This window comes from Capra hircus, chromosome 25, assembly GCF_001704415.2.
Source record: "Capra hircus breed San Clemente chromosome 25, ASM170441v1, whole genome shotgun sequence".
Lineage (NCBI taxonomy): Eukaryota > Metazoa > Chordata > Mammalia > Artiodactyla > Bovidae > Capra > Capra hircus.
In genome coordinates, this window is record NC_030832.1 from 40443400 (window position 1) to 40466624 (window position 23225).

General features: G+C 55.6%; 1 protein-coding gene across 2 annotated transcripts in view; it reads right to left on the reverse strand.

Annotated features, from left to right (window-relative positions):
* Window positions 1–23225, reverse strand: part of SDK1 (sidekick cell adhesion molecule 1) — a 735743-nt gene that overhangs the window by 134768 nt on the left and 577750 nt on the right. For both annotated transcript variants that reach the window (XR_001917262.1, XM_018040596.1), the window contains exons 14-17: window positions 19365–19501; window positions 6850–6997; window positions 5806–5946; window positions 1187–1368 (exon numbers count right to left, since the gene is read on the reverse strand). Coding sequence is in view for 1 of the 2 variants with exons in the window: in XM_018040596.1 (XP_017896085.1) it covers window positions 1187–1368; window positions 5806–5946; window positions 6850–6997; window positions 19365–19501 (608 nt within the window). In the remaining variant the exon portion in view is untranslated. The remainder of the gene's footprint in view (window positions 1–1186; window positions 1369–5805; window positions 5947–6849; window positions 6998–19364; window positions 19502–23225) is intronic.

The following is a 23225-nucleotide window of genomic DNA, read 5'->3' on the forward strand; positions in this document are numbered from 1 at the left end:
TTCCAGTGAGTGATCGAGAGGCGCAGGCAGACACACAAGCCCTTCCTGTTGTCCTGCACGTGACGTCTCTCTGCTCGTCACCGTGAAGGAGGGCTGACGGCACTTATTTCGTGAGGAGGATTTATGGGCTCCGGGATGGCAGCAGACAGCCGATCAATACGGGATGATAACGACAGCGTGTAATATCAGGGAACATTAGGTCTCAGGCATGATTTGGGGAGAGACGTGGGCAGTTAGGAACCTTATCATTTGAAAAAGGCCAAGGCCTGGTAGCAATAAAAACGCCTAAGCGAATAAACTCACACCTGTGAGTCAGGACAGGGGAAAACTGCTCAGCGAAAAAGGGGTTTCGATTTGGCGGGAAAACTGCTTCCCGGGCCAGGCTCTGGGCTGCTCTAGCGCGCCACTGTGTCTAGAGAGGGCCTGTGCGTTACTGCGGAGAGCATCGAAAGTGAAATGCAGACGTGGAGAGTGTCTCTGAGGGTCCAGCCCTTCCTGGGGCCAAGACCTGGACCCTCCAGAAAACAGCGGAATTAGCTGGAAATGACGGGGTTGGGTCTCAGCACATAAATGTAAGACCTGCTGGCTTTATGGCACTCTGCCTGGTCAGTTTTGGGGGGTGGGTGTGGGGAGGGGTTTTTATGGATCTGGTGAACTGTTTGCTGGTGTAACTGAAAAATGAAACCCAAAGTGGGGGTGGAGAGCAGCGAGTCGCAAACCCCGTTACTGACTATTGTGTTACATCGCTAAAAACAAAACACTGAATAATCACTCTTTGAAAAATGTTCACAGCTTCACACAGGACTCCTCAGCCACCTCCACTGCAAAATATACCATTATTCCTCTTAGAAAAAGTTAATTCCACAGGAATTTTCAGAATAAGTGGACCAGTTAAAGGATGTGTAGAGACACATTCCATCCTTAGGAACCAGAAAGAAGCAGACAGAATGATATGTCCAGTCCCTTTCTGTGGTTTTGCTATAGTTCATGATTAGAAGGAGAGATTAAATTAAATATGTGATTCATCCCCTTCTGATTGCTCCCTCGAGGACTGAACACTCTATTTTTATTTCAACAGAAATAAATATTTCAAACATTGAGTGAGTTGATCAACTCACTTGCTCCAACAGAACCTGGCACATCTTGCTCCCCAGTGGAGAAGACCGTGCCGCTCGGGCGGGCTCACCTCCTTGCAGGGTGTACTCAGCCACCGCCCTGCTGAAGACGCCCAGGCCGGCTCCGTTGTAGGCAGCCACCTGTATCTCATACTGGGTCCAGACGATGAGCTCGGTCACCAGGCAGTAGCTGACCTCGGGGCTGCTGATGTTTCTCTGCTGGTACTCCCCGGGCAGGCCAGCCAGGCGGTACCTGCGGCAGACCAGGAGAGACGGCTTGAGCCAGAGACTGGGTTTCCCCGAGGTTCCCCCACGTGGTTAGAGGAGATCGGGGTAGACAGACGAGAAGAAAGCCCAGAGGCCCGCCCCAGATGACACTACTCCCACTTCCATCGCCAAGAAGGTCTGGCCTGATCGCACAGTGACTAGAAGTCTGGGGTAACAGATCTGATGCTCCAACCATGGGTTCAGGAAAAATGATCCCTTTTTAAATCGTCCAGGGCGTACCGTAACTCAGGACCCCAATTTTCAGACGAGATTTCTAGTGGGTTGCGGCTACAGATCAGTCCTAGAGACCCTTTCCTCCAGCGACCCTGAAGCGCGGAGGAAAAGAAGCGAGCAGTGCGGTGCCCCTCGGTGTCCAGGGGCTGAGCCCCCTGCTGGGCTCGTCCAGAGTCAGAATGACTGGCTTTCAAAGGCGCTCACACTCCTGAAACACGGGCCCACTGCTAAGAGTGGCTTTTAGGGGACCTGCGAGAGGGCAATGTGCAGGCTCTTTTGTGGACAAAAGGCAGAGATTTAAAGTTGCATTTATTTAAAACAATGACCTACACGACTCTGAACACAGAAAACATTAGCTGGGAAACCGGTACTTGCACAGGGAAAGGCCCGTTGTAACATTATTCTGAGTGACGGACGTCTTCCCTGAGCATGCGTGCAGAAGTGAATCGTTCCTCTGGGTAAACCGAGGGGCGAGAGCTGTGGGGATAACTTCCTCGGTCATCATACAGATTCCAAGAGCGTGGAGCTTCTAGCCGAGAGCTGGCTCCTTCCTCAAGAAGACATGACTCTGGTGCTCAGTGGGGATGGCAGAAGTGCACAGACCTAGGTGGGGCGGCAAACGCAGCCACTCCCCACGGCGGGCCGGGGTCTTCAGGCACCTCCAGAACACTGAGCAACCCTGCAGAGGCCCGGTCAGTCACCATGCTGTCCCCAGGGCCACAGGGCCTGGACGCAGGGAAGGGCCTGAGCCAGACTCACTCGAACCAGCGTGTCAGCAAGGCCACTGCCCTCAGAAAGGAGAAGGAACTCCGAAATCCAAGCCTGGAGTGGGAAACAGCTCTCCAAGGAGAGTGATGACTGAAAATGCACTCAGAATGTACGGACATGGTAATAAGATGTTCTTCGTGAAAATCAGGGTTTTCTGAGACTCGTCTTGGAGCCCTTCCTGCTACAGGCCACTTGTGTGTGGTGAGCCCTGCCAGAGAGGAGGCAGAAAGGATCGAGAGCAGCCAGGCCACGAAGGGCACAAAGGCCCCGGGGTTTCCTGCCTCGCGCCTGAGAGGAGCCGCAGGACACGGGCCCGCAGCGGCCCTGGGGGAGGCCCTGGCACATGCATGGCGCTCCGTGATGGGCAAGCGTGAAAGAGGCCTCACACCCGTCTGTGCTTCTCTGCCACCCCCTCCGACTGCGCTGCGCCTCACTGGACTCCCTGCCAGGGGTGGGTGCTGCTCACGGCGGGCTGAACCAAGTCCATCATAGGATGGCCTGTCTTCTAGACAGGGAAGGCTTGGTGTGGCGCCATCCGGGCTCCAGCCATCTCCCCATCTACAGAGCAGAGACTTTGAGAATAAATGGCCCTGGGACAATCAGAAAGGCATTTTGAAAAAAGGCAAATATTGGCTCCCACCCACACCAGACCCAAGTAGCCTGGCAAGTGACTGGGCCCAGGACCATGGGTACCCAGCCGGGTACAGCGGGCATGGCTGCTGGAGACCCCCGCTTCACTGTCTGGTACGCATTCCAGGGAGAGTAAAGCAAGCTGCCCAGAAGACCAAGCTGAGAGGAAGACTCACGAGCTGGAAGGTCTGAAGCCAGCTCTTCACCTCTCTGAGCCTTGGCTTCCTCCTCCCTAAGGTGGCGTGGTAATAATGGCATCCCACGGGGTTGGTTCGAGAACCAGGTGGTGAAAAAATGGGCGCAAAGGAGCCGTGATGGATTAAAGCACCGCCCCCAAAACATTTCTCTGTTGGGAACACTGCTTGTGCAGGAAGTATGCTAACAGAGAACCCTGAGTTCTGAGCCCTGAAACTGAGCCTGCTCAGCCCTCCTCCCAGACCTGTCTGTACGCGGCAGGGAGAATCTACCTCTTAGATTCCTGGCGCTCCCTTCCGGCAGGGAGCGTGGTCCACTCTGACCAGCGGCTTCAAGGCGCTCTTGTAATATTCACAGAATGTCTAGGAAGGTCATAATTAATAACAGAAGCACAGGGCATCGTCCGCTGAAGGGCCGGATACGTTGCCCAGGAGACCGCCTCAGAGAGAACAAGGAGATTCTTTACATGGAAATAAACAGGAGAATGTTTTTAAAGGACATAACCCCTATGTTCCTCTCAAAGAAACACCCTGCCCATTATTATGAATATTTTATTACTGTGCACGCACTCTAACTAATTCTTATGGCTGGAGCCGTGGGGGTGATTTATTTCCATTTTGTTCTTCCGTGGACCGTGCTGCTGGTCTGACATGGAGCCCTGTGCCCTGGAGGGTACACGCTTGCAAACAGAGCTGATCTGCAGACTGGAAGATTATTTGGAAATGTTTCCCAGCAAATTCATTTTGGCATGGATCTTCAATTTTTGAAAACTTGGGATATTCACAGCCTGTGTGGTACACCCGTGTCTTGGGGCTCTCTGGATTGAAGCCCCTGCAAATACGGATGCCCTCTTTTCCAGCGCTTGCCTCCACTGACACCATCACAGAAAATCCTTTTAAGAGTCCTAATCCCACAAAACAGGGAAGTGTGCAGTGCCCAAAGGGGCCTCGCGACATCAGAGAGCTTGCATTAGGAAATTCCACGCTCCGAGCCTGGCTCTGTGGCCTGACTTTTAAAGTCCTTTTGGCAGATGGAGCCCCAGGAAACTTTTCTTCCCTGTTGTCAAAAAAAGACAGAGGCGGATGGGATGACAAGCATGGGAGGGGGAGGCCAGTCCAGAGGGGAGACCAATTTTCTTCATTAGTTGATGAGCACGGAACCAGGGGACAGCTGGGCGAGCAGCGAGGAAAACCTGGGCCTCGAGCAGCAGGAAGCGCTGGGCTGCTTTCCCAAGGGAGAGACCAGGCTCTGGGAGCACCCACGGGCCCACAGGTCCACCCACGGGTCCACAGGCGCCCCCTGCCCACAGGAGGCCGATCGGCAGTTTCCTCTGTGATCCGGGGGAGGCCGGGGGCTCAGGGACCGAGGGGGCCCTGCGCGAGGGTTCAGCCCTGTGGCCCTCATGCAACCGGGGGACGGCCGCGTTTGAACCTCTTCAGGCAGACAATGATCTGGCTTGTGTTCAGAGGATAATTCATATGCTTGGGGACAACTGGAGAACAGCAGTGAATTGGTTGTGACAGGCACACATTACGTGCATATAGATAAATGCGTATTAAATGATGAGCGGGTGATTACATAAATACATGCTGGGGATGAGCTGACTTCTGTGCGCAGACAGTGGAGTTAAAGAAGCAACTCTCTTATAACGTTTACCATTTAGCTAAGACGTTACGTCACTCCATGTTAGACCTTTGGTAGCCTGGTGTCTCCTGGTCATGGGTCTAGCACGTGCGTGGGCTGGGTGTCTGGGCGTTGGACACCTGCCAGCCCTGCCCGCAGAGGCTGGCGACGGGTGCGCCCATTAGGAGGGAGGTAACAGTTACCTTTTCAATACTGGTTTGCTTTTTCCCTTTCACTTGCGTTGACAAACTACTGAAACGATCACTTTCACTGCCATTTTAAACTTAGCAGCAATTTTTGGCAAAGCAGGTTCCTCTGCCAACCCAGCCAGGGCTGGCTCGGTTCACGCGAGGCACTCAGAAGCCAAACCCCTCTCAGAGGGGCAGAGGGAGCGAACTGGCCACTCCTGGGCCATGTCTGGTCTGCAGCTGGGAGGGTGCGGCCTGCCCTGTGTTTTAGAACATACTAGTTTCATTCCCAACACGGGAAAACTGTGAGAATGCATGTCAAAAAGCCAGACTTTTACCTTTTTTTTCTCTGGAAAACCTGGCAGCCCAACATACTAGCATTGTAAAAACTGGCTTGTAATGAAATCAATTGTATTTTTATTAATTAAAAATCACTATGCTTTAGAACGCATACCTCTGATAGAAAGCTAGAGTGAAAGGACTTACAAGGGATAAGCACACCTTGCTCCCAGCCTGGAACAGTCCCCTCCGTTCCGCTAAACTGCACCCCCCGAGGGTGGGCTCTTGTGTGTGCGCATCACGGCTGGATCTGCAGAGCCTGTCCCCGAGAGGCTGCCCACAGGCGCTCGTTTTCGCTGTTGGCTGCAGTCTCCACCACCCCAGGGAGTCCTACCGCTGGCCTGAGTCTGGATTACCGCTGGGCTCCTGCAGACGTCTGAGCTTGCGGCCTCAGCAGGACGGGCCCTGGGCTGGCCACAAGGGCGCGGGCCGGGCGCGGTACTTGCCTGAGGACGTACCCGCGGAGCGCGCCGTTGTGCTCTGGCTCCGGGGGTGGCTGCCACTGTACCATGATGGACTGGTTGGTGCGCCCGCTGGCCACTATGTTTTTCGGGGGAGCGCTGGGTGGCTCCTCGGGGAGCATCAGTCTGAAAAGAGAGGGCGGGAGAGGAGGAGAGATGAGCCCCAGGAGCACAGGGCCCTCGCGCCCATTCTCAATCTTGCTGAATCTTGAGCCAAACTGTGTACTCGAATCGAGTGACAATAAAGCAAAACACACAGCTGATCCGACAGGAAGGACAGATCGATATGACGGGTCCCGGAAGACACAGGGGGTGGGCTTGCTCTGCCTGAGCGGCCCACGGTACCCCTGCCCTTTAAGGACCCGCGAGCCGGCTCGTGGGCCCGAGTTCCGGGGCTGCTTCCAAACCGCTTTCTTTGGCCCCTTCAGTATTTCACACACCCAGCCCCCACGACTAGACAGGAGTCGTTCAGAGCTCTCAACACTTCCAATGCACAGGCCCGCCGAGCGCTCGGCTGGCTGGGGGGGCTGTGCTGAAATGCGATAAAGCCCTTTTCCCAGATCACATCTGAACGGGCTTGAGAGCAGCTGCCGGCCTGGGTGGGGAGGACTCAGCATCAGGACCACCACCAGGGAAACGTGGGGGCTCGCCCTGCCTCCTGCGAACCTGCTGGGTGCTTATGAGTCCCGCCCCATAGGTGGTCGGCTGCACAAAGGGCCCAGAGACACCGCCAGCTCTTTAATGTCATGGACACAGGGGGCTCTGCGATCGGGAATGCCTCCTGTCTGCATAGTTAGAGTGCCCCAGGGACCTAAGAAACTTCCCTCCGCAGTGAAGGAGCCCCGGCCCGCCCCATGAACCCCTACGCTTCCTCTCGGTTACAGGCTTCCCACTCGTGTCTGTTCCCCGCTAAGGTCAGTCAGTAAGGGTAGAGGTCGAGGACCTCGAAGTGACCTTGATGATGGCCTCCCTCTGCCCCACGAGATGCTCGGCTCCCCTCGCTGCGCCAAGCCTGACGCGGCGGCTCACCTGCTCGTCTCTGCGCTGTACTGGCCCTTGCCCACCTGGTTCACGGCACACACTCGGAATTGGTACGTGCGAGCCGGGGTCAGGCCGCGCACCGTGACGCTGGTCATCTCGGGGCTGACGTCTGACAGGTGCACTTTCCAGGGAGAGTCTGAAAGGAGGGGCAGAACAAGCTCGAACCTCTGCAGGCACCCATCTGAGTGATAACAGGGGACGCAAAGTGCATCCCCGTAAACCGCCTCCCTCGCTCGCCAAGGCAGATGGCGAGGCTGGCCCCACTGAGCGGACGCTCACACCGAGGCGCCGGGCCGTGGCGAGTACCGGCGAGCCCGGCTCTGGACGCAGGCCACCCGCTCCCGAGTCCGGGGGTGCCCGCCGCCAACCCCAAGCTGTTGTCTACACGTAAAGGGATATTTTTTGTTCAGCCTGCACGTGGCAGTTTAAATGGAACCAGAACGTTGTTCCTCATTCCCGTGTTCACTGGGTAATGAGAAGACGCTGTCAGCTCACGTGGCAGATTGCAGATTTGTCTCCCAGAAAAGGATGCTGCACACGCCACCAAATGATAAATAAAAACTATATTCATTAACATTTTAATAAAAGAGGAAATGAGCATGATAAAGACAGATGGGCCATGCATTCTGCCGCCCATCTGCGTGGCGGCCCGTTCCATCCACGCCCCTGAGCGGCTCTGGCTGGAGAGACGCGGAATGAAACTCACAGCGAGTTTAGGAGATCTTTCCCCTGGGCTTTCCGGGCAGGTGTGGAAGGGTGACCCGGCCAGCCAAGGGAGCTCTCCCATGCAAGGCTTCGGAAGTCTCTGCCTGGCCCCCACCCCTCCCTGGGATGTTCTCTGCAGAGTTGAGACAGGCTTTTTGGCCGGATCACCTTGCAGAGCCTTAGGATGAACAAGCGCCCTCTGTCAGGTCCACTTGGAATTACTCTGAGGCTGAACTGTGTCTTCAAGTTATCAGTGAAGTGGGGATGGGCAGCTCTTATGGGAATCAAATTGTCCTTCTTGTTCCTTGGAAACGGTGCTGCAATCGCTCGCCCACGTCTGAGCGTGTCACACAGGGTGACTTGTGACCCTGATGTCAGACAGGCTCAGCTCGGACTGCACACAGGCTTGCACAGCCCAACAACATCACAGCCGCTTCCGCGAAGACCTAGAGGCCTGGCTATGCAGACTTAAAAGTCTGCACTTGGGGGCTCATCAGAAATGCACTCGGGGTCTTTATGGGTGAAGAAGAGGCCATAAGCTGTTCTGAGATGAAATGAGGCCCTCAGAGGTGACTCCTGTTGACCCGCACGCAATGCTGTCCATGCTAAGTCTGGACTCCTCGATGGAAGCTGCACGCTCTGCAGCACGGCACCAGTTGGGCCGTGAAGGCTGAGTCTTTTTAATTATTTCAAATAAAGCTGCTCCCAAAATGGCTTTCTGGGATGGCAGTCCTCACCACCAGCTGGGCATTCCTGGCGTGCGCTGCTTGGTGACAGAGGTGATCTGCTGCTGGCAAGGACCCCGCTTTTATGTCTCCTTTAAAAATGCAACGTGTGTGTCTCCAATTAACTGTAGAGAAACTCACACCAGTGTCTCCTTTTACTTTGGGAGCCTGAGACCCCTCTAGGGCATCAAACAGCTTGTGGTGACCTGGTTTTCTGGGAAGGTTCCCTTACAGAAAAGAGTCCTCTGTCACCACAGAGGGGGACAGACGCTCCACTAGTGTCCTCTCATCTAGTGTAACTGGACGCGGCTGGTGGGGATTGGGCACACTGAGTCAGGCTTCAGAGGAGATACAGGTTCCATCCTGAAGACGGCTGATACCCGGTTGGAAAGACAGAGAGCAAAGTTGACTCTGAGCTCTTCCGCTTACATTGCTTCAGTTTTGCTCCTGCTTCTTATATAAAAATGCGTGTTATGCGTGCTTGGCTGTTCAACTGTGTCTGACCCTTTGTGACTCCGTGGACTGTAGCCTGCCAGGCTGCTGGGCCCATGGGATTTCCCAAGCAGGAACACTGGAGTGGGCTGCCGTTTCCTCCTCCAGGGGATCTTCCTGACCCAGGGACTGAACCGCATCTCCTGCATTGGCAGGGAGAGTCTTTACTGCCGCGCCAGCTGGGAAGCAGTAACGCCGGGGGCGGGGATTGCAAATCAAAAGCCCACTGAAGTCCACTTCACACCCCTTAGGACACCTGCTGCCAAAGAGCAGACAATAGCATTTTGGCAAGGGCGGGACGAGGCCGGAACATGTGTATGCCACCGGCGGGGATGCAGAACGGTGCAGCCGCTATGGGAAACAGGGCAGCACTTCCTCAGAAAGTTAGAATCAGGGTTAGCGTGTGGTCCAGAACCCATGTCAACACATGGGCCCCAAAGAACTGAAAGCAGGGTCTCAAACAGCTGTGTGTACGCCCATGCTTTTAACAGCATTGTTCACAGCGGCTAAAAGGTGGTGCAAATCAAGCGTCCATCAACAGATGAATGTATGAACAGAATGCGGTCCATCCACGTGACGGAATATTAGTCGGCCTTGAAGAGGGAGGAAACTCTGAACTTTGCTCCGGAATGCTAGTCGGCCTTGAAGAGGGAGGAAACTCTGAACTATGCTCCCACACGGATGAGCCTTGAGGACATGATACTTGGTGAAATAAACCAGACACAAAAGGACAAAAAAACATACAACTCCACTTAAATGAGACACCTGAGCAGTCAGATTCATAGAGCCAGAATTCAGAAGGCTGGGGGCCAGGGAGCTGTTTAATGGGACAGGGCTCCAGTTCTGCAGGGTGGAAAGACTCTGTGGATCACTTGAACAACACTGTGAGCGGTTAAAATGGGATGTTTCATGCTGTGTGCATCTCACCACAGTGAAAAGTTTCACCTGATTTACACACAGCACGACGAGGGGGTGGAGGCTACCACCAGGGCGGGGTGCTGACGCCTCTGGCCCAGGCCTGGCCCCGCTGGGGACTCTGCTGGGTGCTCCTGTCTTCACCCAGACCCTCGCGACCGTCCCCACCTTGCCTGTACCCTGTCAGGCAGGGGGGCGCTCTTCCCTCCTCACTGGAGACACTGCTTTCTTCACGCCAAGGTCCCCTTCTCTTCTCTGGGGGCGGCTCTGCACAGCCCCTGCCCGGGCTCTGTGGCTCCTGGGCCCTGTGACCACGGACGAGTCTGGCCCCGCTGCCGCCGGTCCCTGGTCACTCAGTTCCCACCCCGACTCCTCGGTCAACTCTCCCACGTAAAGGCCCCCTGACCACAAGCCGACAGCGCGCCTGCTCCCGCGGGGCCCTGAGCGACACAACGCAAGAAAGCGTCTCTCCATCCCTCTCTTCCTGCAGATGGCAGGGTCTGGGAGCAAACAGCTCACCTGCTCAGCCAGGTACGGCGGCGACTTCACAAAGGGGCAGCGTCAGGAAGACCGTGGTCCAGCCCGAGGACTGAAGGATGAATTGCGCAGGACAGGGGCCGAGAAGCGCCCGGACGCCGCCTTCCAGCCCCACGCAGGCCCCTCTCCCCCAACCCCGACTCCCAACTCCGCCCCACGCGACTGCCTGGCTCAGGGCCATCTGTTCATGCAGGGTGTAAACAGCTCCCAAAGTGCAGCCCTAGCCGCAGGAGCTGCTGCCCAGTCTGATTTGACAACAGGGCCTATTAATCTGCTCCGGACCCGGGGGCTCTGCTCAGTCTTCCTGCTGCAACTATAGGATTCCTTATTTATTCTTTTTCCCTCTCCCGCTCGAAGATAAAAGATCTGGCAGGAGGAGAGATTAAACTGAAAACTAATACAAATGAACCCGATCCATCTCATGGGCACTTTGATTTGTATCAAAAAAAAAAAAAAAAAAAAAAACAGTGGTTATAGGGAGGATTTGCTCATTCACAAGCTTCGGAATTGCTAGCTTGCTGAGAAGTGTTAAAATTTAAGTAGCAACTCTGTTCCTGACAATCAATAACGCAAAATCCCTTTAAAATATTCTTCCCCAGGTCCTCACAGAAAAGTACCACGAGATGCTTCTCTTAGGGCTGGAATGCAGAAGAACCTTTCAATAGGGGAAACCGCCCCATAAAAGTCTCAATAGCTTTTTTCCTCCCCCTTGGGGATGCCCCTTGCTCCTCTGATCTAGAAGACGAAGGAATTCCAGTCTTCCCCAGCCGGGCTATTAAACAAACCTCTGCTCCACAGACGGGCACCACTGAGCTTTTCTCCTGGAAACCAGAAGGCGGTAATCATCCCTCCACTCCGTCTGTTGGTTAAAAAGCTGGTGGTTTTCAATCTTCCCAAATGTACTGGAAGCTTTTTTTTGATTAAAAAAAAAAAAAGAGCATCACCATTTTCTCAATTAAACGTACTTGAGGAAGGAAACTACTTTCCAAAGAAAATTTCCTTAATTGCCAAAAGAACCGTTATTACTGTTAATACTCAATGTTTGTGCTGCCATCTTCCTTCTGGAGGCTCTTTCACATCTGTGACCACACGAGACCTCTGGGGGAGGCGGCACTCTCTCCCCGCTTAACAGGCCGAGGAATCAAGGCTCCAGAAGTTTAAGTAACTTCTCCCCAGACATACGGGCTGTCGCTGCCCAGCCTCCTGCCCAGCAGGGCCTCCAGTGTCTCCTCGTGTGACGAGGCACAGGGTGCCCAGCAGCACCCAGGAAGTGCACACACACACGCGCGCGCGCGTGTGCACCAAGACGGCATACAAAACCAGAGGCTGAGTGTCTCTGGGCGATAACGAAGATGCAGGAACCAATTAGATGGCACCGGGAGGACGCAGGCAGCCAGAGCCTGGAGACGCTGGACGGGAAGGGCCGGGCTTGTGCGCCAGGGAGAGCAGGGGGCAGGCGCGGGGGGTGAAAACAGGGAAAGTCGATTAAGGGATGAACGAGGCGAAACCACCAGCACGACAGACGGACCCGGCTTGGATCCTGATTCAAGCAAATCAATTGTGAAAAGGCTTTTTTTTTAAAAGAATAGGGACATTTAAATGTGGACTGAGTGTAAGATGATGTGAAGGATTCTATTAATGTTGCTTGATGTCCCTGTGTGAGTATTTACTGCGTCACGTATGGACGAAATGACAAAACCTCTGGGATTTCTTTTAAAATACTCTAGCAAAAAGAGTGGGGGGGCTGATGAAACAAATACTGTAAACTGCTGATGGTTTTTGAAACCGAACACAGGAATACTCTGTACCTTTGTGCATATATTGTATTTTTCCTAATGAAAAGTTTATAGAAAGTGACTGTTTTATCGCAGCTTGGCCAGCAGTGAGCATTATGACTGTCTTCAGCTGCACACTTGGTAGGTGAAACAATGAGATCTCACTGATGCTGGTCCTTGTATTTTTTGGTACAAATAAGAATGAACATGCTTTCATTAAAACAACTTCCCCCAGGTTACAAAGAGAGCTAAGTGGAAAATCAAGATGCAAATTTATTATTTTTCTAATTGAAATTCCACTGCTGATTTGGCAGCAGCTGTCTGCACTCTGTCTCTCCTGAAACAGAAGGATTATTGTAAGAATTATAATAAGAATAGATACCCACCTAAGTGGGGCTTTCCTGGTGGTTCAGTGGTAAAGAACCCGCCTGCCAATGTAGGAGATGCTGGGTCGATCCCGGTGTCAGGAAGATCCCCTGGAGGAGGCAATGGTCAACCTACTCCAGTTTTCTTGCCTGGGAAATCCCATGGACAGAGGAGCCTGGCCGGCAAGTCCACAGGGTCATGAGAGAGTCGGACACAGCTGGATGACTGGAGCACGCGTTCACACGCACCCACTTAAACAGCCACCCAGGAGATAAACTCCATTCAGATGCATCTGAGTCACTGTCAGAGCCTCAACACCTGGAAGAGGGCCTGACTCACCCCAGGGCCTGGATTTGTCCTTTTTCTGGGGAAGCACCTGCCGTGCCAGGCGCTGCGGGATGGCTCCATGGTGACCCGCAACGGGCACCATCGTCTGCACCCACACATGGGAAATGGAGGCACAGAGGACAGCCTGATCCTCCCACGTCGTGAAAACTTCCAGATAAGTACACCTTCGTTGTTTCGACGTCTAGCAGTTGCTCGGAATTGCAGCAGGAAAGCCAAGGGCTCGGTCACAGAGAGGATGCAGAAGGGGAGCTGGACCGCCAGCTTTGGGGTCCGGGGAGGTCACACTCAGGGGAGACTCTCCTCTCCCAGCCAGGGCTGGCCATGCAGACGTGGGACGCAAGCGCTCTGAGTTTCTTAGGCTGGTGGTGCACGCTCAGGACTGGGCCACGGAGGAGGCAACCCGGGCGCACGCTCACTTGCAGCTCCCCCGTCACAGGCTTGTCTGTGGCACCAGCAGCAGCCGCCCTGACAGCAGGGCCTGGTAGGGGGTGGGTCGGTGAGAGGGCGCTGCGCCCTGTGGTCCCTCCCCAGACCCCTCGCCCCAGCCTAACTGTGAGAGGACCTCCGCCACTCCCCTTCCTCCCCAGATTGCCACCGTCCTCCATGTCAGGGTAAGTCTGAGAACCCGCCGGGCCAGGAGGAGCCCATGGAGACGCCCAAGGCCCCCGAATGGGGTGTAGGCCCAGGTGGGGTCCTGGGACAGAAACGGATGCGTGCAAAACGCTGAGGAGACTGAATAAAACCTGGCCTTTAGGTAACAATCATACAGCAACATCGGCTCACTGAATTTGACAACGTCCCACAAGAAGGCAAGTTAATGAGAGGGGAGCCGAGTGTCAGGTTGGGGAACTCTCTCCCCACAATTGTTCTGTAAACCTAAATGTTCTGAAATAAAATGTTTAGGAGGTGGGGAGCAGGGAAAGGCCAGCCAGTTAACGGGGCGGTGTGGACCAGGGGCGTGTGGGCCTGCACATGCACCAGGTGTCCTGCAGGGAAGACGTCGGGGCTATGGCATGAGGCCACCAGGCACGCCTGGCACACACTAGCTGGATGTGGAGAGCCAGGTCTGAAGGCCACGGGACTCTCCTGGAGCTCATACTCTGCAGAGTGGGCCCTCCTGTCAGGGCACACGGGAGCCTCTCCTGTTTGGGGGCCTGCTGCCTTTGGGGTGCACTGAGAGCAGGGGGCTGGGCCTCCACCAGCTGCGAGAGGGGTCACCCGATGCCCTCTCCAGGTGCACATTGGGCCCTTGGCCCCCATCTGCACTGGCCCTGCCCAAGATCCCTGGGGGCGGGGGAGGGGGCGGTCCTTTCACCTTTGAATGTTTTTATTTTTTACATGTGATTTTACTTGCCACTGCTGCTGCTGCTAAGTCACTTCAGTCGTGCCAACTCTGTGCGACCCCATAGACGGCAGCCCACCAGGCTGCCCCGTCCCTGGGATTCTCCAGGCAAGAACACTGGAGTGGGTTGCCATTTCCTTCTCCAATGCATGACAGTGAAAAGTCAAAGTGAAGTCGCTCAGTCGTGTCTGACCCTTAGTGACCCCATGGACTGCAGCCTACCAGGCTCCTCCGTCCATGGGATTTTCCAGGCAAGAGTGCTGGAGTGGGGGGCCATTGCCTTCTCTGGTAATTTTACTCGGTTACTTTCGGCTGTGCTGGGTCTTTGCTGCTGGGCAGGCTTTCTTCAGTTGAAGCAGGTGGGGGCTGTTCTCCAGGCGCTGTGCGGCTTCCCACCGAGGTGGCCTCTCCTGTTGCAGAGCAGGGGCCTCTGTGGCGCTCCAGCCTCAGGAGGAGCAGTGCATGGGCTCAGCGGCTGCGGCGCACGGCGCCACTTAGTTGCTCAGCAGCGTATGTGATCTTCCTGGACCAGGGATTGAACCGACGTCCCCGGTGCTGCAAGGTGGATTCTTAACCACTGGATCACCAGGGAAGCCCTGAATGATTTTTTTCTTAGCAAAATCTCCAAAATTACATACGCTATAAAACCTGGATTGAGTCTGAGAACTGTACATCCATAGGGTATTACTAAAGGGAAGTTTTTTTTTAAACATATACACACATATATAAATATATGTGTATGTTTTCTCAAAGAAGTAATATAAACTCATTTCCAAAATTAGGAGGGAAAAAAAAAGAAAAGAGAGCAGCAGAAGAAAATGAAACGAAACAAGCACAGGTCGCTCCTACGGTCGTTTTCTCAACTGCCCTCGTGATTCTCCAAGTGCTTGCTGTATTTATTTTCAAGTTTTTCAGAGACTCTATATTTCAGTGCTCAGCTCAATGAGTTATTGAAACTACTTTGGCGGGATGAATAACATTTGCTTCTCTATGCTAAAGGGCCCTCAGATTATTGTCATTGTGTCAACAGAGACAGTTTCAAAGCCCAGACAACACAAAATCTCAAGCTCCTCAGAGTGAAGCTGCTGGGACGGGGGCTGTGGAATTGATCCCCGCTCTGAGCCACTCGTCTGCTCTGGGCGGAAGTGAGAACTCAGAGGTGAGCGCCTCCGGGCCGCGGAACCGCCTTTGCTGGCTTCTTCACAGCTCATCCGGATTTTAAAGGAGAAGCACAGATAATAGCTGGTTCCGTGAAGGTTAAATGAGATCCTTCTACAGGATTCTGGATAGAGGATGATTAAAAGAGTGAGAGGAATATAATTTGTACTGGCACTTCAGAATTTCAAGCTTGAGCTGGCAGAAATATAGTTTTAGTATAGGCCGCACTCTTGAGAGAAGACCACGAGGTCTTCCGTGATTCTATCAAGGCATCAAACATACCTTCAGTGAGTGAACTGAAGCACAATTGTGAAAGGATGCTGTGACTCAGACCTGCTCATGGCACCCATGGGGATAAGACTAAGATCTCCAAGGTCCCCAAGGAGGGATGGGCCAGACTCCCCCAGGAAGGCTGGGGTGAGAGGCTGAGACTCCTCAGAGACGGTCACTGGGCCAGGAGGAGCAGCAGGAAGGGACAGCATTTACTGTCTCAGACAGAACTGCAGAGAGCAGGCGGTTACAAGTTTCACAGCCTCTACTTTGGGAAGGCTTTCTCTGCTGTATCTGTTTTAGAGAAACAAAACCTATGCAGGGTTAGAGTTTTAAGTTTTGTCTTAAAAGTGAAGAACAAAAAGAGCTGAGAACTTGGGAACTAAATGAAATTCCCTGCTATGGAATATGGCCAGGGTGACGGCAAGAACAGGCTGTGAGACCGTCAGCTGCTCACATCCCTGGGCCTGGGGCCCCCAAGCTCTGAGGGAGACGCCAGACGTGCCCCAGGTGGGCTCACGAGGGGACGTGGTCCTGGGAAGGGTGTGATCCCTGAGCGGGAGAAGCTGTTTGCGTCAGAGAAGGAGACGCTGGCTAGAGTGGCTAGACACGGGGCCTAGACAGGCCCAGAAGTGGAGGGGAGCTCAGCCTGGGGTAGGAGACAAGCCCCCAAGCCCCCGCCTCAGCCCAGCTCTGTGCCGACGACATGGCGACACGACAGGGAGGGTCTGGATGGATTTTAAAATGGGAACAAGTGCTGTCAGTGTGAGGTTCAATATGCAAAACCCACAGAAAGTGGGCTCGGATGAAGCCACCTCCTCACTCTCACAGGCTATGAGAAGGCATCTGTGTGACATGTGTTTCAAAGATGGTTGCAAATAATCTGAAGCATAAGAACAAAGTCTCTGCCACTTTGGCAAGAAGACAACACGCAGCCAGGCGTCAGCTTTGAAGTTCATGACACCAAGGTGGGAGGAGGAGGCTACGCATGCTGTCGGGGTGGCAGCTGCCAGCTGACAGACAGACAGACACCCGTGTGGGAGGAGAGCGAGCTGAGCTGTGAGCAGGCTCACCGGGAAGGCAGGCTTTCCCCACCTCCTCGGGGACACGACTGTGCGGCTGGACTGACCTGAACCCCGCCATAAGCCCGGCCTCTGCGCTCTAAGCAATGAGTGCTTCTACAGAGGAAGAGTCCAGGGCTGGCGACCGGGTCAGAAGTGCTCCTGGGACTAGTGTCCAGGCTGTTGGAAGCACAGATACATTTGGGGCCCTTAAGGTGTCTTTGCCACTCCAGGGACTGGAGCCTACCAGGCTTCCCCACCCTTGGGATTTCCCAGGCAAGTATACTGGAGTGGGTAGCCGTTCCATTCTCCCAGGGATCTTCCTGACCCAGGGACTGAACCCCCATCTCCTGCACTGGCCAGCCGATTCTTTACCACTGAGCAAGGAGCGAGGCCCAAAGATCTTAGCTGCCATTGATTACTGAGGGAACCACTAAGACGTTCCAGTGCATCAGAAGAGCATTCACACAATGTACATGCATGCGACCGTCAGGAAGGCTAAAACGAACCTACAAACAGAGGCAAAACTGGCCAGCAGCTTCAGACAACAACCAGCTGCTACGGTCACGACTGATCACAAGGACACACGATTTTGCGTCATTGCGAGCGTTCTAGAGAAAGCTCTAGAGCTGTGAGATTACTCTAGAGTTATAGACATAGCTCAAAAACAGTGAAAAAGCATCAGGCGACCCTGAAGGCGGCTCGAAGGGCCACGGTGACCTGCCCCTCGGTCCCCTTCAGAGTCCATCACAGGTTTTTCTGGCACTCTCTCCCTTGGGACTGTACCAACGTTAAAGACTAGTCGTGATCAATCTCGACCAGCACTTTAGAGCAGGCCACGCCCTTCTGCTGTGGGACGGAGTCCTCAGCCTGTCTGCAGGGTCCCTGCTGTGAAGACATCAGGAGCCCTGCCCTCTCTCTTTTCCTTTGCTCGCATCACACAGCCTGCAGGACCTTAGGTCTCTGACCAGGGATTGAACCTGTGCCCTATGCAGTCAAAGAGGGCTGTCTTAACCACTGGACCGCCATGGAGGGTCCGCCAGGCCCCCCTGGCCCTGCCGGGCCTTCCCCCCTCAGCCCAGCAGGCTCGTCCCCCGGGCTGGGCCTTGGGACGTGGCAGTTCTCTCCAAGCCCTGGCCTCTGGCAGAGATGCCTGGGGCCAGAGGACGGCCAGCTCCCAGGGAGGAGCTCAGGACGCCTGCGGGGCCAGGCTCCGCACAAACGGGCTTCGGCTTGGGCCGGCGCCTGGACACGCTGCGGCGGCAGCTTCAGAGTTCTGCTCCGTGAGCGTGCTGACAAGGCCGTCCTGCGACGCTGGTGCGTCAAGAGGGCAGGTGTTACCCAGCGCCTGCCTCCGCCACTGAGCCAGGCCAGAGTGGTCCCTGCAGGACCCACTTCCAGGAGGACAGAGGCTGACTCTGCCTGCCAGGCGGTGCTGGTGGTGGCCAGTACCCTGAGAAGTGGGAGTGGGGACTGTTGGATGGGGTTATTTAGAACCGTCCGCTGGCACAGACCTCAGCGCCGGCCAAATACCATTTCCGTTTTAGCACGTTAGGTGCTAAGCGGCTCTTTCTGACCGTGATTAGCCAGCGTGTTCAGGGGCTTCTTAAGGGTGCTGTTCCCTAATAAATATAAACCCCAGATGACAGTGCTGGTCTTGCTATCTGCTCGGCAGGGAGACGTGTGACTCTCCAGCTGACAAGTGGGCTGACTTGGCCAAAGCTGCAGATGAAGTCGGGGCCAGCCGGAGAGAACAGTCCTCTCCACTTCAGAGTCTTTGTGGTAACGATGTTCGATGCAGTCGTGATGACGGTGCGGACTACCCCAGACTCTTCTCTAGAGGCTCTCGGGGAAAGCGTCTGGGCAGTGGCCAGCTCAGGTGGGCCCAGCAGGGGAGCCGGGGGCAGAGAACGTCCTCGGTCACCTTCTCAGCGTCTTGGCCCCTCCCGCATGCTGTCCTCACTTCAGAAGCTGTTTCCACACGCCTGGAGGTGACACGCTGCCCCCTGCCCTCGCCACCCTGACCTCCCGCCACGCCCGCCCTCCAGGGGCGTCATCTGACCATCTCCCGTCTGGGCCTTCCCCCCACTGTCTCCCCACGGCACTTGGAATGAAGGCACCTCAACGGGAGAGCCCAGCTGTCAGGGGTTGAGGCTGACCGTGTCAGCGTGCAGCCAGCACCCAGCAGAGCGCCTGGTGCACAGCAGACACCCAAGCAGGACTAAGTACTGAGCAGATCAACGGATGGAATGAATGACTGTACGTAAAACCCGCTTCCTACTTAGGCAAGATGTCTGACAAAGAGCCAACCAGCCACACACACTGTCGGGGGACAGCTGGGGCCCGTGTGGAGCCGTGCCCTATCTTAGGTGACCCGGGCACCCCAGGGCACCTCCCTCACAGCCCAGGGTCGGTGACAGGACCCGAGTAAATCCTCTGGGAATCCACCAGGGAACCTGACCCCGTTCATCCATGAGTGCCTATTAAGGGCACAAAGATGACGGAAACGGAGTCCTGATTTCCGTCAGGTGGGGCGCCCCTGCGGGCATGGCCCCAGGCCCTCGGCACAGACCCCGGCGCCCACCCAGAGAGGCCCCGGGGCCTCTCCTGCTGCTGCCCGCCTCGGCACCCACGCTGCCCTTTCGTTTTCCTGAAGCCCAAGCCGCGGTTTCCATTTGAAACTCCGTAAAGCATTTGGAGCGTTTCGCTGGCTGGTGTGGGTCTGAGCCAGAAGGAAAGGTTAAAGACATTAACAGCCAGGAAGAAATCTGATTATCGCCCACGGCGACACCATCGTGTCGCGACTTACTGTTCTCGGACAGCTCCACGATGTAGTAAAGAACAGGGCTGTTCCCGTCGAAGGGTCGGACCCAGGAGAGCACCACGGCATGGCTGTGTGCAGGGTTCAGGCTGGCCACGAGGTTCTGGGGTGAATGAGGCAGCTCACTTGGATACAAAGGAAGAAAGAAAGAAAAAAAAAAGAACCACGCATCAGAATTGTGTGATAAGCTCCTGGCTCTCACACTGCCGCGCCCTGGGGCGCGATGTCCGGAAAATGGAGAACAACAAGCAGGCCCCGAACGCAAACACTAATGACTCGCTGCCTTCCCCCCTCAAAAAAACAAAAACCATCACCATTCACAACGTGTTTTATTTTCCAAACGTAATTTGATTTAATCCCTCTGGTAGGGATTAAACAGCTAATGACTCTCACTTAAATCGAGCGGGGAGTGCCCATTTCATACAGTAGATGGTTTAATTGAGAAAACTTGGTCACCAATTTGCCTCTGCAGTGAGACGCTGTTAATGGGAACGCAGCAAGCCACGTGAGAGGAAGAGGCCCGGGAAACAGGGTCGACTGTGGAAGCTCCCCACACCAGCTGTTTGGAGTCACCAGCCACGATGCCCGTACGTCTCCTTGGACAGCGTGGCCGTCTCATGACTGGGCTTGGGCAGTTATACTGTCGCCCTGGTTCTGTTGGGCAATGGAGATTCGGGAGAGGCTCTGAAAGGCAACTGCGGTGAAAACGCTAACTGAAAACCCATGGAAACAGTAAGCAACCCAGCAGCAAGGATACAAAGCGGAAACACAGAGCAGATAAACTCTGGAAAGAAGCCACAAGCAGAACGCATCTTCATTGGGATTTACTGATGATGAAGCTTCAAAACCCGGCTGCGTGGTTTCTGCCACCGATGGTGCTGAGATCTTGCACCCCCGAGCTGCCAGGCCCGTGTTTAACCTTTGCCCCTTGGGCCCCAGGACAGGGCCCTGCGTTTTGGACCTTAGAACTGGCTTTTCCTCCTGCTGGAGAGGGGAGGGGGCTGGAAAGTGGATGCTGGGTGTGACCTGTTTCACCCACCAGCTAGCTCTGGTCTCTCTTACACATCAATTACTGCTGACCCACACAGGCCAGCACAGAAAGCCATAATTATACTTGATATTTTTAATTTAAAAAGTGTACTCATTACCCTTGGAAATTTATTAAGCTGTTATGTGCCTGCAGCTACCTAAGAAACACAGCTCTCTCTAACCCACCAATGCGGTTTGTAAACAAACTAATATTTCTCACGTAGACCGCGACTTTAAATCAGTACCACGAAGGATGAGCTCGGGCCTGAAATGTCGTCCTGTTTTCTCTTTAATTGTGAACTGAGTTTTAAATCAGGAAAGGGGCCCCTCTGCTGTGTCCACAACACCAGCACTCCTGGAGTCGTGAGGATCAGACTGCCTGGAGCCCTGCGCTCTGCCGGGGGTCACGCCGCTCCCCTGCCCTCAGCAGCACCCCTTCCCCGCTCAGCCATCTCTGCCCCCCAGGTACTCTGCGAGCACAGCGCTGCCGGGGGGACCAAGCCCATAACTCACCACTCGCCCAGCCTCCAGAGTTCAGTCTCCCCTCTGTGGGGGCCTCTGCGCCCCCTCGCCCAGCCTCCAGAGTTCAGTCTCCCCTCTGTGGGGGCCCTCTGCACCCCCTCGCCCCTGACTCGATGAGCAGAACTCATCACGCCTACCTCGACTCCCTCTGTAAGTGACAGACTTTCCAGCTGGACAAATGTCATGAGGTCCACAGAGCAGGGCCAGGCCGCGTGCTGGACGACGGGCCCTCGTCCTCCGCCAGGCAGCCTCGTCCACCCCGAGTCACCGACGCCTGGAGCTGAGCGGCACGTGGGGGACGCGGGGAGGGTGGGCGCGCGGATCCCGCGGGGGCGGAGGGAAGAACAAAGCCCTCTCCAGCCCGCCCTCCCGGGTATGGACACAGCCAGAAGGCGGCCCTGGCCCTGGCCGCCCAGAGCGCCCAGCTGGGGAGCCACGACGGGGACAGCAGCTGAGAGGCAGTGCCCTGCGGGGGAGGCGGGGGCCGAGGACGAGCGCATCGGGGGTGAAGACGGAGGACCAGGTGGGCAGTGGCCGCTGGGGGACAGGCAGGACCAGGGGCGCCAGGAGGTTGCAGCGGGGGAACGCAGGGCTTGCACTGCTTCGTGGAGGAGGCAAGTGAGAGAGGCCCGGGTCCAGAACTTCTGGCTGTTGGTGTGACGCCTGCTTTCCGGGGCTGGAACTGGGACCCTGAGGGCAGTTCCTTGAAAAGGGTCCTGGCGACAAACTGTCGGAGGATGCTCTGTGTAACCGTCAGGAGGGAGAAGAGACGTGCGACAAGCCTGGTCAGTGGTCAGAGGAGGCAGGCGGCCGGGGCTGACGCGGGTGGGGTCCGGGGAAGACACGGCAGCCGGAGGAGGGGTGCACAGCGGCCCTGGGCCAGCCTCGCAGAGTGGTCCTCCTGTCCCCAAGGAGGGACGGACAGGACAGGGGGCGGCGGGAAGGGACCGGCTCCTTCTGCATAAGAGGAGAGTCGGCCGTGGCCCAGAGCATCTCTGCACACCCTGTCCCGGGGGGTTGCGAGGGGTCCGAGCCTAACGTTCCCATAGCCGGGAAGACCCCGGGTCTGCGCCCAGAGCCAGATTGTGCCTCTCAGCCTAACCAGAGTGCACTTAGCAGCAACCCATCTGGCAGGTGAGTGGGTGGCTCTTCCAGGGCTGGAGGCTGACAAGGTGGAGGGCTGCTCACCACGCCACGTCTGCTGGTCACTCCAGGCAGCCTCCCATCCAGGCGTCCACTCAGGAAGCCCTGGAGCCAGCTCGGACAAGGCCCTGGTCCGTCCATCCCACCTGGGGCACGGGTCTGGGGTCTTGCCTCCTGGCCCCTGAACGGCCACCGAGGAGAAGCGCACAAGGCCTGCGGGCGGGGGGCACATCGAACGGCAGCAACCGAGCCTGCGGTGGACGGGTGAGCGGAGAATTCTAGAGAGACTGTGGAGACTCAGGGACTTAAAAGGCAAAGTAGCCTTGAGACATTTAGCACCGGCACCGAGATTTAGAGCCAGCGATGCCCAAGGACGTCGCTGTCTGGGACGCGGCTGGAGATAACGAGCCCCGTCCACCGCCGCCCAAGTCCACGGTCACCCCCGGAGGACAGCTGACGCAAAGTGCGGTTTTTGCATACATCACAGGACTCCGAGTCGGAAGGAAATTCAGATTTCTTTTTTTCTTCTGGTTGCAGCCTCTCCCCATTCGGAATTCCTCTCTGGCATATCTCTGGTTTCAGTGTTACCGGTCTCACAATGCAGAGAACTCTTTAATATACATTGGAAACGTACACTATTTCTTTAAATGATAAGTTTCGGTTATCTGCAAAATTAAGCCTGGTGAAATACTCGACTAACCCATCCATGGCCGACAAATGAGGCTTTCCGATACTCTGAATCCATTTCGGAGGATCTTATCTGAGAGCAGGGGAGGGTGTCTCAGCACGTCTCTGCCAGCGTGAAGGGAGGTACACGATCAGCAGGTGGACTCGCCGACCCTGGTGTGCAGACGGGGTGACGAACGAAACACATCCGAGGACGCGAGGGCGAAGCCCGTGCTGCGTCACCGCGCGGTGTGAAGAGGACTTGGCATCGGGGGAACTAGGCCGCGTTAATGGCAGAAATTACCAACCACCCAGCCAGGCCAGTGCAGGCAGGCGAGGCAGCGAGGTGTGTTTGGGAAAAACCAGCTGGGGAAGAGACCCGAGAGGAAGCGGATGGTGCAGAGGCGCCCGCGGGGGGCTGCCCGGGAGGGAGAGGGGCCGATGAGCATTCTATAGAAAAGCCCTGCCCCTTGAGCAGACAAACGACGG